We start from the raw sequence: 17921 nt of genomic DNA, 5'->3' as shown, positions 1-17921 counted from the left end.
AACCATGGCAGGGAGAAAAAGAGATAAATCCCTCTCCACCAAAGATCCAGAGGCTGTGTATGCTGCCCAAGATATAAATGTGAAAACTTTACAAATGCATTGCGACCTTCCAATTAACGTCAGGTCTATTATGGCTCTCAGAGTTGCTTCTTCCTTGATATGGAAGGGTATACATGTGGAAAAGGGAGCTTCGTCTGTACTTGGCTGCAACCAGATTTCATGAGATAAACCACAATGGTTTGAGAAGAAAACAATGGGATTTTGTAGTTACACTTTCATTATTAATAAGCCCAACAACTGATTGCTGATAATTTTGGACAGACAATGATGTCTGTCCAACTTGCAGAACTTAAAAACTATTACTACATTGTGTCTCTATCCCTTTTGAAGCAATCTTGACAATCTGATTTTCCGGTTAAGTTATTCTTTTTGCCAAACACTTCTGGAAACATGGTATGAACATCTTAATCACCTTTGATAGTGAAATCAAAATATTACAAGATTATAGGTAGCTAAAGTATGTTCCTTATGTCAGTGGTTCTCAAACTGTGGGGTGGGACCCCCAGAGGGTGTGCAATAGTTGCTCAAGCAAGGCACAAGACTTGGAGGCCCTGTTCCCTCCTCCTTCTCTGCTCCTCAAACCTTTTATGTGTAAAAATTACAAATGAGTTGAGTTAAATATTGAATTTTCTTAAATAAAACTGTTCTAATTTGAAAGATGTTATTTCCTTACAAATGTTAAAATATGAATATACGGTGTGCTCGCGCCATACGTGGGCACACTATACGTAGCTTTCAGCATATGCTGAAAGCCATGAGGAAGCCTGCAGGAGTGCGTGGGGCACAAGCGGCAGCGCGTTCCATTAAGCTTATTGGGGCGCGTACCTGTGGCGGACGCGTGCCGCCGCACCACCACACTATGCATGAACCCCATTACTTTTTTTACAAGGGGGGGCCAGAATGGATCCCCCGCGTATAAAAAGGGCGCACTGTACATGAATGTGTGAATGAAAATATCTACACTAAATAAACAAAATATTTTTATTCATATACTTGGCTGAATGGGGGGAGGGGGCTACATCCGCATGTAGATATAAAGTGGGGTGGGAAATCCCAATAATAAGTTTGAGTACCACTGCTTGAGGTCACAAAACAGTTCCCCGCAGTATGCCTTGCCACCTATAAGCAGAGTTCTGTTCAGAAGAGTTAAAAAACTTTTAGGGGTTCTCAGGACCTTTCCTGTGTCACACAACACATAGGGTTCTCACTGTCCAGCTGTCTACACTAAAGCCAGATAGGCATAATAAACTAGTTTGCAATAAAGTACAAGGTGTTGGTTATCACCTTTAAAGCCCTACATGGCTTGGGCCCAACCTATCTAAGGGATCGCCTGCTTCCATACAATCCGCCCCGTACCCTAAAGTCCTCTGAGAGGAATTTACTACAACCCTTAAAGACCAGGCTGACGGCAACCTCCCAGAGGACATTTTCTGCAATTGCTCCCAATTTATGGAATGGCCTGCCGGACGAGATCTGTCACATTAACAATCTAGAGAGCTTTTAAAAAGCCATTAAGACGTATCTCTTCCGGCGGGCCTTCTCGGAATAAAATACTCAGCCATGGACAAGACTTTCCATCTAGTGACTCTGCCCATGATGATTTTTTGTTTGTTTGTTTGGATTAGTTGGTTTTTAATCTTATATTGTTTAATCTTGTTTTAAGGGGGGGGGGGTACTGTGTATATATAGTTGTACTTTAACTTGCTGTACGCCGCTTTGATTGCTTGGCAAAAAGTGGGATAGAAATAAAAATTTTATTATTTATTATTATTAAAAATAAAGCATTTGAGCCAGCATTTTATTGCTATTTCTGGACTATTTTTTGACAGTAAGAGCAGTTCAGCAATGGAACCAATTGTCTAGAAAGGTGGTGGAGTCTCCTTATCTGGATGTCTTCAAAAAGAGACTGGACAGCTAACAGCTGGAGATGCCTTAGCTGGAGATCCTCCATAGAATAGGGGTTGAACTCGATGGTCCATGGGGCCCCTTACAAATCTATGCTTCTGTGATCCTATGTTTACAGAACAAACAGGCCACAAAATTTGTAACAATAATTTTACCTCAGTTAATTTCACAACTCATTTTTCCCAGTAGACATGGAGTGAATTTTGCTGGCATAATAATCTCCAGGTTTATACTGCTTGAGAACAGCTAAATCCAAGCAAGTCCACACATTAAAATTAACTTGTGCTGCAAGCACTTGACAATTAACCTATTACCACAAGAAATGAAAAAAGCAATTGCCTTGCAGAAGTATGGCATATGCCCTTCTTCCCAAACTGTTACCTCAGGCACAGCTGGTGATGCGCCTGCTGCCAATTCACTAGACAGAAGAGGAGTTGAATCTTCTGCTAATCCTGGAGAAAGTTGTTCTTCATATTGTGCTGAAAATGAAATAGAAGTTATTAAACACAGAGACCTTAAAAGGCCATTCAAGAGACTGGGTTAATTAAATATACTGCATTCTTGGGTCAGTTCATACATGGCCTGGTTTGGCCAATTTTAATATTACGTCTGCATGGTAACAACACAGATCAATTGATTTTTGTACCAATCTCAGGCCTGTAGCATACAATACAGAAAGAACTATTAAGTCCTTCATGTACCCCTCTCATCAGTACTATAATATAAAGTAAGAATTTAGTGATTTTAATGAAATGCTTTTGTTTTACTATTACATTTTTTTGTTTTGTGAGTTTAAATACTGGTATAATGTGAATCACTTGGAATTTTTTGAATACAGAACCATCTTAATAACCAAGCACACTACATTGAAAGGAAGGCTTCCAAAATATGGAGAAATGCATAACCATATGCTTTGGCTCTCAGCTGCATGCTTCTTTCATGTTTTAGATTTATGCCTCCCTTAAAACTGTTAAGGGGCTCATCACATGGGATACAGAGATATATGATGAGCACTTTCTGAAAGTAAATGTCATAAATGGGCATTTCATAGATGGACTTTTGTACAGAGTGCCCTCTGGTGTGGAGATTAGTTCTAACAACAGTTGGAACAGTCCCCAGTGATTACTATTATGAATGCTTTGCAAAAGATGAGGCATCATCATCATCATCATCATCATCATCATCATCATCATCATCATCATCATCATCATCATCATCTCTATCCTGCTACTTTCCCAGAAATGGGACTCAAAGTGGCTACACAATATTAAAAGAACCATAAAATTAAAAATATAGATTCATTAAAAAGGAATTAAATTATTACAATGTAAAAAATAGACATAGTTTTTTGTGGGTTTTTCGGGCTATGTGGCCACGTTCTAGACGAGTTTCTTCCTGACGTTTCACCAGCATCTGTGGCTGGCATCTTCAGAATGATGCCAGCCACAGATGCTGGTGAAACGTCAGGAAGAAACTCTTCTAGAACGTGGCCACATAGCCCGAAAAACCCACAAAAAACTATGGATGCAGGCCATGAAAGCCTTCGACTTCACATTAAATAGACAGTTAATAAAAGAATAAAATACATTTAAAAAGATAAACTTATAAAACATTTTAAAATGAAACAATATCCCAGGCCAGTCCTTTACAAACATTCCATTTTAAAAGCCTGTCTGAACAGGTAGCTCTTAGTCTACTGGCATCAAGGATCATTCTGGTCTCCCTGGGAGTCTAGGGGCAGCCACCGAGAAAGCCCTCTCTCGCTTCCCCACCAATCGTGCTTGTGATGGTGGTGGGATGGAGAGATGGGATCTCAGAGTCTGGGCTGATACATACAGGGAGATATGGTCTGCCAAATAGTGTGGACCTGACATACAATATAGGGGCATACCTATATTGCCATACCTATAGGGACTGTGCTCTGGCACTGACAGATATGCCTGCACCTGTTCCTAACTTGTTCCTTCACACATGATAGACCAAGCTGGTAAGTAAATTTCAGTAAATTCAATACATTTCACTTACACCAGAACAACTAAGGTAGACCAACACCTTGAATGAAAAATCAGAAGTCATATATTTTAAAGAAGTGTTGTAAAGGCAGCATATAAATGGAATGAATGAATGAATGAATATATGAATGAAGAAAGAAAGAAAGAAAGAAAGAAAGAAAGAAAGAAAGAATAAGGCTAGGAACCCCTCTGCCTTGAATCTTTGGAAGGTTGCTGCCCAAACAGACAATACTAGGTGCAGCATATGGTATACACATTTATCAGTCAACATGTTTCATTCTCATATTTAGTCCTACTTCACTTATTTTGAAACACAATGTATATTGCACATATGAATGGTTGTAGAATGACAAATTTTGAGCACAGGTATAATACAGCAGAAAAAAGCCTTATACGTACTTTCACCAACCACATAACTAGCTGGAAAATAGCCTTGCTGTCCATTTGCCAGGCTGCCAAACCACCAGTTATCATTATCTTTGTATAACACTCGGATAATGTCCCTGCAGTGGATGGTTAATTCATCTGATCGATGCGCTGTGTAGTCATAAAGAGCCACTACCTAAAAGAGAGATAAGACCACCACAGCTTTATCACTACTGTACCACAGAGACAAAAGGCCAACATTCACTTCCTCTAATACAAAAGTTGCTGTAACCAAAGCTTCACTTGGGTGAAAGCTTGAGGCTGTCTCAGGTTTGGGGGCTGGTGGGAACGCAGCAGGAGAAGCAAGATAAAAGGGCTGTGGGATTCCAGAAAGGGCTAAGAGCATTCAAAGGCACAAAGATTAACTTCAAAAACAACAGGAGTACAGCAGCTGTTAGTTTTATATGCAAATAAAGTTTGATACATTAACTTTCTTAGAATTTTGACTTTCTTAGAATTGTCTTGAGAGCATATTTCACTTCTGAGCTTGACTCCATGGAGGTCAGGGGTATTGACATGAAAGGCAAAATGAGGGCAGTGCCCCCAATATGAATTCTACACCATGACATTTTCCTCCACTCCCAAAATTTCTAACAGTGCAGGTTGCTTAAAATTTCAGTCGAGCATTTAGAAACAGAGTTTAGCCATCTAAAGAAAAGAGGCAAACAAAGTTACCGCAGTAATGCCAAAACAGTAAGAATTCTAGATATGAACCATTTTCAGTGTCTCAGTCTGCAATTCCAGAAATTTGGGGACTGAAGAAAAATTTCACTTGAAGGGGCAGAATTCTTATATGGGGAACAATGCCCTTATTTTGCTTCCCATTTAGCTATGACCCTGAATTCAAGGCCAAAACAAAAGCATATATTGGAAGGAAACTTTTGGCCCACCTGTAGCCCTCCAAATGATGTTGAAGTCTCTGCAGCCCTAGCCAGTACAACCAAGTGCGAGTAATTATGGGAGTTGCAGTCCAACAAAATCTGGACAGCTGTGTGACTCCCACTTCTGGTCTAGTGATCATTTTACACTCTATCAGTGGTTTACAATATTGTTAGAAAACTTTCCACATTGCTGAGTGGAAAGCTAATCCATACCCTGTTTGTCTGTTGTAGACTCCATTTTTCTTTTTCTTTCCCCCTCGAAAGGGCTAGAGGTGGCATAAGACGTTCCCACTACTTCAGTTCTAGCGTCCTATGTTTATGTGTAAAAACACTCCCCCCCAAAATTTTTTTTATAAATGAACCATAAATGGCTGCAGCAATAAAGATTTAGCTCAATTAAAGTCAATGGGATATGTATGAGGGAAAATGGATTAGGCTGGGCTTGGCTTGGCTGTGAAAATGTGAAACTGGCTTGATCATAGAATCATAGAGTTGGAAGAGACTGCAAGGGCCATCCAGTCCAACCCCCTGCCATGCAGGAACTCTCAGTCAAAGCATCCCCAACAGATGGCCATCCAGCTTCTGTTTAAAGATCTCCAAGGAGGGAGACTCCACTACACTCCGAGGGAGTTTGTTCCACTGTAGAACAGCCCTTACTGTCAGGAAGTTCCTCCTAATGTTGAGGTGGAATCTCTTTTCCTGGAGCTTGCATCCATTGCTCCGAGTCCTAGTCTCTGGAGCAGCAGAAAATAAGTCAGCTCTCTCCTCAATATGGCATCCCTTCAAGTATTTAAACAGGGCTATCATATCATCTCTTAACCTTCTCTTCTCCAGGCTAAACATCCCCAGCTCCCTAAGTCGTTCCTTAATGAAAGGGGACCTCCTCTCCTGCTCCTCCCAGAGTAGCACCTCCAGCCTCCTGAAAACATTCAACAAAGGCATTGGGAACCCTGTTGAATGATGCTACTTGTTGGGAGAGGGAGGCAGAGGGAAGTGACTCTGTGACTCTGTGAAATCATATTTTAAGTAGTGTCACCTAAGTCAGTGTTATTACTGTCAAGACTTCTTTGATGATGCTTTAGTTTACAGGTGTGCAATTGGCAAAAACTACAAAGTTCTTGCCACTTTATTATCCTTCCTTACTGGTTTCCTGAGCGTTAGAAAACCCTTTTGTTTTGGCAGGGGTGATTATTCTTTCCATCCCTACCAGGGACATCAGGTTTGAAACAATGGTGATTATTCTTTCCATCGCTACCAGGAATAACAGGTTTGAAAAATGGTGCTTGAAAGCTGCATATGGTCTGCTTTCTGCCCCCCCTCCCACTTCAGGTCATGATGGCGCATCATTAGAACTGAATTAGAACCACAGAGGTCTCTTGCAAATGGCTAGGTTCCAGATGCATATTCAGTATAGAGATATCTGATGAATCGTACACCCACTTTGATGCATCACACTTTTAGAAAGTATTTAAAAACTTCAAATTTTCCTTAGGGGCAGTAGACAAGAGGAAAGACTGTTGTCCCACCAAATGAGCCACAATCCCACAGGTCCTGGTTTTAATTTTTAAAAAATTGCTAGACCTTTTAGAAACCAAGGTAAGGGGAGAAATATGCATCCACTGGCCTATCTAATTGATTTGTAAACTATTAGCTTGTTCACCTCATCTAATATTTTTGGCAACTGAATGAGTCACAGCAAGTCACACCCACTGTCTGGAGTATAACTTCCTACTTTGTTTCAAAGCAGTTTTTAAAGCATGTTCTCTGGTGGGAAGTGATTAATATGGCCACAGTCATATCATGCCGCTATTAAGGACGAGACTTGATGTCCTGCATTTTTTCATATCTGCAGGAGGGAGACAGAAAGGGATCCCCAGTGGATACAAAGCTACAACTGTATGTTCTGAGTAACAGCTGGACAAAATAGGGACCAACCATTTATCCCACCAGTCCTGGAGACCATTCTGGTGCACCTTGAGTACATCAAATCACCTACTAGATCCTAATTTGAATATTTACAATTTCCTCTTCTCCTATCTCATTATAAGTTCATCCATACAGACAACATGCCTTCAACATCAGGTCAATCTTTCCCCTTTCTTTCTTCCATCACCCCTTCCTGATAAAGAGACCCTGTCATCTAAAAACCTTAGAGATACCCAAGAAAGACATTATGAACTTTGGCATACAAGAGTTTTTGCATATTTTTGATGATTTTTTACATTGGTGGACTTTTCTGAAAAAAATGTACAGTGGTGTTTGCTCAATAATTTTGTGCAAAAAGACAATTTTCGTCATAAAAATCCTGAAATGTGAAAAAACTTGTGAGATATTACAATTTTTCAAAGTGTGATAAGACACCCTTTCTTGTGAAGAATGGGGAATTGGCATATATTCTTTGAACCCCTGGTATGTACAAAAGAAAAAAGAAAATGTACAGGTGTGCTATTTCACCACAAATAATTCTTGCAAATTAGATTCATATTATAACTAGTAATTAAAATCTCTCTTGCTGAACAATTATTGCATAAACCTATGGAAACTAAGATCCCGTCTTTCAATTACTTCTGAAATATTTAAAACCAACACATTCCTAAAAGTTGTGGTGGGAACTAAAGGTAACTGAAGAATTAATTATAATCTTTAAACTAAACAACTAAAATCAACAAACAAGAGACAAAAGAGATGAAAAATTTGCATAACACTTACTGTTTCTTGGACAGGAATGGAACCACTGTCTCCTTTCCCATATGATGCCGTTGTGAACTCATTCTGTAAGAAATTATTTAACACTAGTAGACTGCATTTAGCAAATTATTTTTTCTTTGTTTTTTGTGCCACAAAATGTGTTTGCTCATACAAGTAGAGATCCAGCAAAAATATAATAAAAAATACAAGCTGTCGTGGTATCATTCAATATCAATAAATGTAGCTGAAAGCTGTATACCATTCTACATATAGGTAGCCTAAAACTGCACTGATTTTAGTGTGACTTTAAGCTGGTTATGTGGACAATCCACTAAGCACTGCCATTTTTCATGCTCCACAACACTAAAGGGTGTGCGTGCTACACCAGTAACAACCTAATGCAGGATGACACCACTGCTACACCTGCCTTTTGGCAGAAATGGGCTGTGATGTTTGCCTGCATCCCTTTGAAACATTAAAGAGATGGTGTGAGTGGAGCAAGGCCCAGTGAAAAGAGAAAATAGATGCCCTATGATTTTTTCTTTAAAACTTCTTTTAAACATTTGTTTAACATCACATCTTATAAAATTTTCACTTTAACCACTTGAAATAATGTATGTGTAAATACATTTAGGCTGTACATAAGATATTGCAATTTAAAGTTATAATTTTAACTTTGCTAGTTGTTTATGTCACTACTATTGCCATTACAATAGGTGATACACGAGAATTATGATTTATGAGTAATATTACTAAGGATTCTGTATGGTGTGGTCTGGGAAGAGGGCAATGTCAGGGGTGACACCAACTGTAGTAATGCCAATGCTCTACATCTGGTTTTGTCTCAGTGAAATTTGGAGGAGTGCACAAAATGTGAGCTAGTGAAAAAGGTTGACATAAACTCAACCATTATGAAGGATGTTTTGTTTCTTTGTTTTGCAATTTGTGATTATTTTCCATTTTTCTTCTGAATTTTTATTTCCAAGGAGCCAACTTTCTGTTTTGTTTTAAACTCAGAGTTGGAATGTGGGTTCATTCATTCATTCATCCATTCATTAATAGAAATTGAGACAGTAGTTCACTGCTGCTTATGTCGGGAATGGTAAAATTTAATTTGTTGTTTTACCATTCTTTTTTACCCACTTCCATCAACATCTAAAGGATGAAACAGACAGACATGGCTGGAAAAGCAAGGTTGGAAACTGAAAAAAAAATCTGTGCTCCGGGATGAAAAACCAGAGCAAAAAGAAGCTGGGATACTCCCACTCAAGGTGGGGCTGCGACAAAGCAAAAAATTGAAAGTGTGACAACTCCAATGCATGTAATTACAACATACACAAACAAGACATTCCAACAGGGGGGCATGAAGAGGGGTGAAGGGGGCATGTATGGAGGGCCTCCATGATTGTGCTTTGCCAATATATCACTTGGTACACCAAGGCACTGATGCCCTGTACAGGTGGAGCATTACACATGCGACTGTGTGGTCAGTCAAAGAGGCAGTCATCCAATGGAATGGCATCTGGGCAGGACATGGGAAGTAATTGGAGATCACAGGTAGTATGTTTGTTCAACAGCACGAATGCATGGTGGGGGTCTAGCCATGCATATTGAACTCACCTTGGGAGCAGGCTGTGTGGACAGAGCAGTTTCGAACCGCTTTCAGAAAAAGCAGGTTCGAGCAGCTTTTTCCTGCCCATTTGCTCTGGTCCTAAGCTGTTCTTTCTTTCTGAAAACATTGTTGGGTGTTTAAATAGAAAGCTGAAAGAAGAATCATGTATTGCCCTCTAGCAAATAAATAAAAAATATAAAATAAAATAAAAAATGACTGCACAGATTGCCCTGTGGCTACATGTCCCGTGTAGCAAAAAATGGCTACACAGATGAGTTGATAGACCAAGGTTGGAGAATAAAATTATTTATTTCGAAGAGCTAGCTAGTTTCTACATATATAAAGAGTGAAATCCAGAGAACTGGAAATTCCATTCATGCTAGGTCTTTTCTATTGCTGCCTTTTACCTGCACTTGGAAGCTATTACTGATGAGGCTCTAGGGACACTCTGGAAGTGAGATATAGCTTGCTAAACAAGGCAGTGCTGGTGATCATCCCTTGCATGAGCAGACTTACGTTTCACTCCCATGAAAGCATACTACCCTGTATCAATGCTCAGAAAGGATAATATTTCTCTTTTACCAGAATATATCATGCGAGAATGTTTAGTTATTGTGCACAGATGCTATGTAACAGCTATGTTCAATCTGCTACAGTGCTCAGCAGTGTCCTGTTTCCACTTTTAACTGACAATTCTACAGCTGATAACTGCATAATAGTCATATTGTGGTTTGTTTGCTTTTTTACAAAAATAACAAACAATCCTGACTAGTGGATGGTAACATATACACATGCTGTAATTTTGACAAATATATTGGTGTTAGGAGTTACCATAGGCTGAGGTTTGGTTCCAGGACTCCCCTGGATACCAAAATCTGTGGATGCTCAAGTCCCATTATATACTGTCCCTTAACTAAAATGGCAAAATCAAGGTACATATGAACGTACATATTTGGAACGTACATATTAAATATATATATTTTCAAGCTGTGGATGCTTGGGTCTATGGATACAGAATCTGTGGATACGGAGGGCCACATGTTCTAGATATAATGGTGGCAATTCTGCATTTCCAATTGCACATATAGAAAATGGGAAGGGTTTTTACTTTCACAGAAATTTTTTTGGGAAAATATGGAGTACAGAACTCTGTCTCTGCAATTTATCTCTCTATAGCAAGAGTGGGAATCATGTGGCCAACCAGATGTTGTTAGATTATAACTTGCAGTATACTTGGTTCTGCTGGCTAGGACTACTGGGAGTTGTATTCCAAAACATCTGGAGGGTCATATTTTCCCCAATTCTGCTGTACAGCCTAGCTTTCACTAAGTCTTTGATACTGGGAGTGTCAAAAGGAAATGAAGCAAGATAAGTCACATACAAGGCACACAATTATGTGCCTCACCAACACTGCTCTTTTTCTATTAAACTCACTCCCTCTTTGATTTTTGTATGGCTGAAAGTGATCCAAGTCCCAGTATACTGATCTGGCCCTACAGACATAATCTTTTAAACCAGTGATCCAGTGGATTTAACTGTGACTTACTGTCACTTCTTAGTATTGCCAGATAGCAAGGGCAGGTTTGAACCTATTCTTGGCTTTTCCTTTCCTGAAGTGAGAATTTATAAAGTAGCAATACTATAGAGGCAGCGAGTTTTACCCAAAGGGAAGGAGTGGCTCTTGTTACTCAGCGATGAGTCATCATGCTGATTATTATTGCTATACTCATTATGATTCTTTTAAAAAGATGATATTTATGAGCTCTCAAAAAACCCTATCAAATTTCCTTGAGCTGAGGTAAGCTTTAGGAAATACTAGATTAAAAACCTCAAGATGCCCTGGGATATTTTGAATGCTCACAGATGTTGTATTAAACTTTTATGAAAATGTGGATCCAAGGGTCTTCCACCTAAAGAAAAATGAGCATTATTTTTCAAGTGTATTATCTGTGCGACTGCTATTATCATCACACCATTTGCCTCACATTATGTTTTGTGATTGGTTTGCTAAGGACAGGTTGCTTTATCTGTAACTGTAGTTCTTCAAATGGTCATATGTGAACTCACAGAAATGGGTAACCTGTGCCTGGGCAGTGCATCATTCAGAAACCTTTAGTTATTATGTAAGTATGTTGGGAGTAGCCCCATCCACTCCCCATGCAGCTATTGAGCATGCTTCCTGTTTAAACCCTCAGTTCCATGGATACTGAAGAAGCAGCCCAAGGATCTAAGGACAGGCAGGACACAATGAGGGGGGATGGATGGGGTTGTATGAGTTTGCATATGACCACTCCAAGAACTACAGTTACATGTAAGCAACCTGTCATCTGTGATTCACTAGCAAGCTACTAACCATAGGAGGTGGGAATGTCATGCCACTCAAGAGAAGAGCATCACCCTCTCAAATGCAGCCTCTTTAGATTGGACTTCATGTCCAATCTATACCGAGAAATAAAGGTGGTAGGTTATGACCAGGTAGCGGATTTACAGATGTTGTGCAATGGGAGAGTTCTCAAAATGGCTTTCAGTACTGCCACCACTCTAGTCAAGTGACTCCTCACTTGGAGGTTGCTTGCTGCCACCCACTTACAGATATGCTGAGATGAGAAAAGGAAGTTCTTTCTTTTTTGATGCATAACAGACAACTTATCTCTGAGGTTGTTGGAGTGGAGCTATCCAATAAAGGGCCAAAACTCTAGACAACGTAAAGAATATTTCAAATGAGAAGCTACGTTCTGGAAGAATACTGGCAAAACAATATCCTGGTATAGGTGACATGCCAATATAACTTTCAAGAGAAAGGAAATTTCTGGTCTTTATGGAAATGAAGGTAAGGTTGAACACGCTCAGCACACACATTTCACCCACTCTTCTGGCTGAGGTTACTGCCAGAAGGAAAGCAGTCTTCCAGGTAAGATCACAAGATCACACAGGTTCACATGGTTTCCTGGAAAGTTGAGACTATGAGAGAGAGAGAGAATGAACCATCTCCAAGCTCCACTGGGAAGTCGGTTCAGTTATACCTGGATGCAGGTTCTTATATCCCCTCAAAAACCTTTTAACAATGGATCCACAATTCAGGAAGGTTTTCCCAGGCACTGGAAATTCCATGAAACAGCTGCCAAGTAGCATCTAATAGATGAAAATGACAGGCCCTGAACAGACAAAGAAATTAGGAATTCTAGGACTTGAGTGACTTGTGCTTTAGATGGATGGTGGTCTTTAGACTAAAGAAATTCTTGGATCCTGGATCACTTATAGGTGTAGGAATGCTGCATGGATGATCTATCAGTTACCCCAAGCACCTGCCTGAAAGGATCTAGTAATGAGGTTGGAAATACAGTCTCCAGGTGGGGAGCTTGAGTGTGTAAGTCTGGTGGCACACCTTGCCATTATGGAATGTTAGGAGATTTGGGCAGAACTGTAGCTTCCAACAGTGACCTTGAGACGGTTGGAAGAGAGAGGTGAACAAGTTGCCTAGGCCACTACAGGGTCATCATTATAGACCTGGCTTTGTCCTGATGAATCTTAGCAATCACCCTGAGGATGAGGGGAAACAGAGGAAAAGTGTATATAATGGCCCCTCTCCAGTAGAACTGAAACACACTGTCAAGAGAACCAATCCCTACACAAATCCTGGAGTAGAATATCTTGTACTGCTTGTTCCAAGGCGATGCAAAGAGTAAGACTGGCTCCACAAGCAGAAGACCTTTCAGAGATTGCCCAGGTGTAGCTTCCACTTGTGACAGGATATAGATGCCCTGCTTAGCACATCTGCTAGGGTATCCTTCTCTCCTGGGCAGTGAATAGCAAAGACCAAGATGCCTCAAGGGGTGTAGCAATCCCAAAGTTGCATCATCAAATGAAGGAGATTGTCTGATTTTATGCAGGTCAAGGAAAGGCACACAGTCTTGAAGTGATGGATCTACTGGTTTCTTGATATTGAACTCAAGCATACTCCACTTCCGCATCAGTCATCTATTGCTGAGGTTCAACAGGGCTTGGTTTCATCCAGCTCAGATGAAAGTTCAGACACATCCTCATCATTTTAACAATCCCTTGCTTAGGTTTCCTCACCTACCTTTGGACCTGATTTTGCTTGCTGATAACATAACATACCGGCTAGCATAACAGATATGCTGGCCGGATGTTCATAGAATCATAGAATGATAGAGTTGGAAGAGACTGCAAGGGCCATCCAGTCCAACTGCCTGCCATGCAGGAAATTTAAATCAAAGGATCCCCAAAAGATGTCCAACCATCCTCTGTTTAAAGACCTCCAAGGAAGGAGACTCCACTACACTCCGAGGGAGTTTGTTCCACTGTCGAACAGCCCTTACTGTCAGGAAGTTCCTCCTAATGTTGAGGTGGAATCCCTTTTCCTGGAGCTTGCATCCATTGCTCCGGGTCCTAGTCTCTGGAGCAGAAGAAAACAAGCTTGCTCCTTCCTCAATATGACATCCCTTCAAGTATTTAAACAGGGCTATCATATCACCTCTTAACCTTCTCTTCTCCAGGCTAAACATCCCCAGCTCCCTAAGTCGTTCCTCATAGGGCATGGTTTCCAGACCCTTCACCATTTTAGTCACCCTCCTTTGGACACGCTCCAGTTTTTCAACATCCTTTTTAAATTGTGGTGCCCAAAACTGGACCTAATATTCCAGGTGCGGCCTGACTAGAGCAGAATAGAATAGAACTATTACTTCCCTTGATCTAGACACTATACTTCCATTGATGCAGCCTAAAATCACATTGGCCTTGTTAGCTGCTGCATCACACTGTTGACTCATGTTCAATCTGTGGTCTACTTGGACCCCCAGATCCCTTTCACATGTAGTTTCATTCAGTCAGGTGCCCCCCATCCTATATCTGTGCATTTCATTTTTCCGCCCTAAGTGCAGTACCTTACATTTCTCTGTGTTGAAATTCATTTTGTTAGCCTAGGCCCAGCTTTCCAATCTATCAAGGCCATTTTGAATCTTGATCCTGTCCTCTGAGGTATTAGCTACTCCTCCTAATTTGGTGTCATCTGCAAATTTGATAAGTATGCCCCCAATTCTGTCATCCAAGTCATTGATAAAGATGTTGAACAGCACTGGGCCAGGACAGAGCCCTGTGGGACCCCACTGGTCACTTCTCTGCAAGATGAAAAGGAGCCATTGTTGAGCACCCTTTGGGTTCGGCCAGTCAACCAATTACAAATCCATGTAACAGTTACCTTGTCTAGCCCACATTCCACTAGTTTGTTTGCAAGAATATCATGGGGAACCCTGTCAAAAGCCTTACTGAAATCAAGATATACTATATCCACAGCATTCCCTTCATCTAACAAGCTGGTAATTTTATAAAAAAAGAGATTAAATTTATAATAATAATAATAATAATAATATGTTTTATTTATATACCGCTATTCCAAAGATCATAGCGGTGAACAGCAAGCAAGCTAATTAGCAAGTAAGCTAATTTGTCTGGCATGACTTCTTTCTCTGAAACCTGTGTTGACTTTTTGTGATTATGGAATTGCCTTCTAGATGTTCACAGACTCTCTGTTTAATGATCTGTTCTAGAATCTTTCCTGGTACTGATGTCAGACTAACTGGACGATAATTGTTGGAATACTCTTGTTTTCCTTTTTTGAAGATGGGGACAACGTTTGTCCTTCTCTAGTCTGCTGGGACTTCTCCTGTTCTCCAGTTTTCAAAGATTATTGCCAGTGGCTCCGATATTACATTTGCCAGCTTTTTTAATACCCTTGGATGTAGTTCATCAGGTCCTGGAGATTTATATTCATTTAGATTAACCAGGTATTCCTGTACTGTCTCTTTACTTATTCTGTTCTGAAATTCCTCTATTCTGTCCTCTGCTCCATTATCCTCATGTTGAGTACCCTTTTCCTTTTCTGAGAAGACTGAGGCAAAGAAGGTGTTGAGTAATTCTGCTTTTTCTCTGTCTTCGGTTAGCATTTTGCCATCTTCTGTATGCAGTGGCCCTACCGTTTCTTCTTATTTTTGCTGCAGACATACCCCAAAAAGCCCCTTTTGTTGTTCTTAACCTCTCTAGCAAGCCTGAGTTCATTCTGCGCTTTAGCTTTTCTGACTTTACCCCTACACGTGCTCACTATTTGTTTGAATTCCTCTTTGGTGATTTCCCCGTTTTTCCATTTCTTATACACATTCCATTTCAAACTTAGCTCAGTCATCCATCCTGGTTTCTTGAGGCATCTCCCATTTTTCTCTCTCACTGGAACTGATTGAAATTGTGCCTCCCCTCTGAGAAACTCCCATCCATCTTGAACTCCCTTCTCTTTTAGTATTCCTGACCATTGGATCATTCCCAGTATTTCTCTAAGTTTACTAAAATCTGCTCTCCTAAAATCTAGAATGCGTGTCTGACTACGCCTGGCTTCTCCTTTCCATTGCATAACAAACTCCAGGAGTACATGATCACTTCCCACCTAAGGGTCCCACTACTTGCACTCCATTAATTAGGTTATCCCTGTTGGTTAGGATCAGATCCAAAATAGTTGACCCCCTTGTTGCCTCTTCCACCTTTTGAAATTTTTAAAAAACCTTTTGGACAATAAAATTGTCTCCAAGGCAAGTGAGGAATTTCCTAGACCTTGAGGATTTGGCTGAATTTGACTTCCAGCAAATATCAGGATAGCTGAAGTCACCCATCACTACTACATCTCTCCTTTCTGAGTGTGTGGCCATCTGTTCTAGAAAGACACCATCCAATTTCTCAGTCTGACTTGGGGGTCTGTAGTACACTCCCACAATAACATCCCTGTTGTTTCCCTCCCCTTTAATTTTCATCCATATGCTTTCCACCTGGTTTCCAGTATTGATGTCCTGGATCTCTTCAGTGGTGTAAATATCCCTGACATATAAGGCTATTCCTCCTCCTTTCCTGTTTGGCCTGTTTCTCTTAAAAAGGTTATACCCCTGTATTTCTACATTCCAATCATGAGACTCATCCCACCAGGTTTCAGTGATGCCTATTATATCATATTTGTTATACATGATGAATACACTTGGTCTAGCAATGAAACAGGGAAACTACATCAATTGGCGATCCATTTTCAAAGGGTTTGGAGCCAGACATTTTCACTTTTCCCACTCCTGCTGCTTTCTTTCCTGTTACAAGTTGCAAGGACGTCTTGAACTACACTGTCTTTAGTTTCATCCACATCTAAAATAACTGGAGGTCTTTGAGTGCCAGCGAATTACTCTAAGCGTCTTGTACACCATCATATGCCAAACCCAATAACTGTTGACACCACCACTCTAAATCTCCTCTGAAAATTAATTTGACTCCAATGGATAATGAAGGAAACAGCTTGATAGTCTGGCTGGAAAGTTTTACTCTACAACTTCCCTTTCCTTTCAAATTTCAAATTATGCAGTGTATATGCATTCTCCTAGGGGGAAAACTGACCCCATGCTTAGATAAACTATCTGACAAAGATTGCAAGGTCTTCTCCATCACAGCAGATTATAACTACACACCATTCTGTGGACTGTAGTGCAAAGGCCATGGTGGAGGCTGTAGCTCTTCAGAGACATGTGTAGTTATGATCTTCAGAAATGTCCCACCAGGCTCATTTAAGTATAGAGGATCTCCCCTTTGATAAGGCAGGTCTCATTAATGCTCAGACAGATGAAAAATTTGAATACATGCAACAAATGTGAACCACTGCTAAAAAGTTCCATCTCTACCCAATCTTTAGGTCCCTGTTTCCCTGGGATCGGTATCAGTCATCTTCAAGATGTCAATTCAGTCCATTAGCTTCTTGGCAACAAAAGCAAACTCTGCTGCTAATCTCATATTTCAAAAAAGGTTCCTCTAAGGGTGGATTCAACAGTACTGCAAGAGACATCAAGTAGTGCCTCTCATGTGTTGCAGGATTATTTTCATGTGGCAAATTACTTGCTGCCATCATCCGTATTTACTCCTTCCATGACAGGCTCAGCACAACCATCAAGCCTGGGCTTCCATTACCTCGGATTCATGGATCCTCAATATCATCTGGATAGGATATGCTATAGAATTCCAAAGGAAACTACTGCCTCAGTGCCTTCTCCTCCTGGGAAGCCTGCTTGAGGATGCATAACAGAGCAACACAATTCTTACCAGATGCTCTCTGTCTGTGTAGTCAGCTGAAGAGGAAGCATCATCCATGACAATCATACTCACCTAACCAAGCCCCTTGGGTTAACCAGTTGTTGCCTTTTTTGAGCATCTGTACATTTCTCTCACCTTTTTTATGCTTTAAATCACTTTAAAAATAGGTGGTGGGTTAAGCAGAATTGTTAATTTTGTGGCTACTTCAGCTCC

The 17921-nt window shown here is 40.4% G+C and overlaps 1 protein-coding gene across 6 annotated transcripts in view; it reads right to left on the bottom strand.

Annotated features, from left to right (window-relative positions):
- Window positions 1–17921, bottom strand: part of AHI1 (Abelson helper integration site 1) — a 131256-nt gene that overhangs the window by 10716 nt on the left and 102619 nt on the right. For all 6 annotated transcript variants that reach the window (XM_089530324.1, XM_089530320.1, XM_089530325.1 and 3 more), the window contains exons 21-23: window positions 7994–8056; window positions 4377–4539; window positions 2347–2444 (exon numbers count right to left, since the gene is read on the bottom strand). In XM_089530324.1, the coding sequence (XP_089386450.1) occupies window positions 2347–2444; window positions 4377–4539; window positions 7994–8056 (324 nt within the window). The remainder of the gene's footprint in view (window positions 1–2346; window positions 2445–4376; window positions 4540–7993; window positions 8057–17921) is intronic.

Source organism: Sceloporus occidentalis, unplaced genomic scaffold (genome assembly GCF_023333645.1).
Source record: "Sceloporus occidentalis isolate IW3139 unplaced genomic scaffold, rSceOcc1.0.p SCAF_6, whole genome shotgun sequence".
Lineage (NCBI taxonomy): Eukaryota > Metazoa > Chordata > Lepidosauria > Squamata > Phrynosomatidae > Sceloporus > Sceloporus occidentalis.
This window is presented reverse-complemented; position numbering and strand designations above follow the sequence as displayed.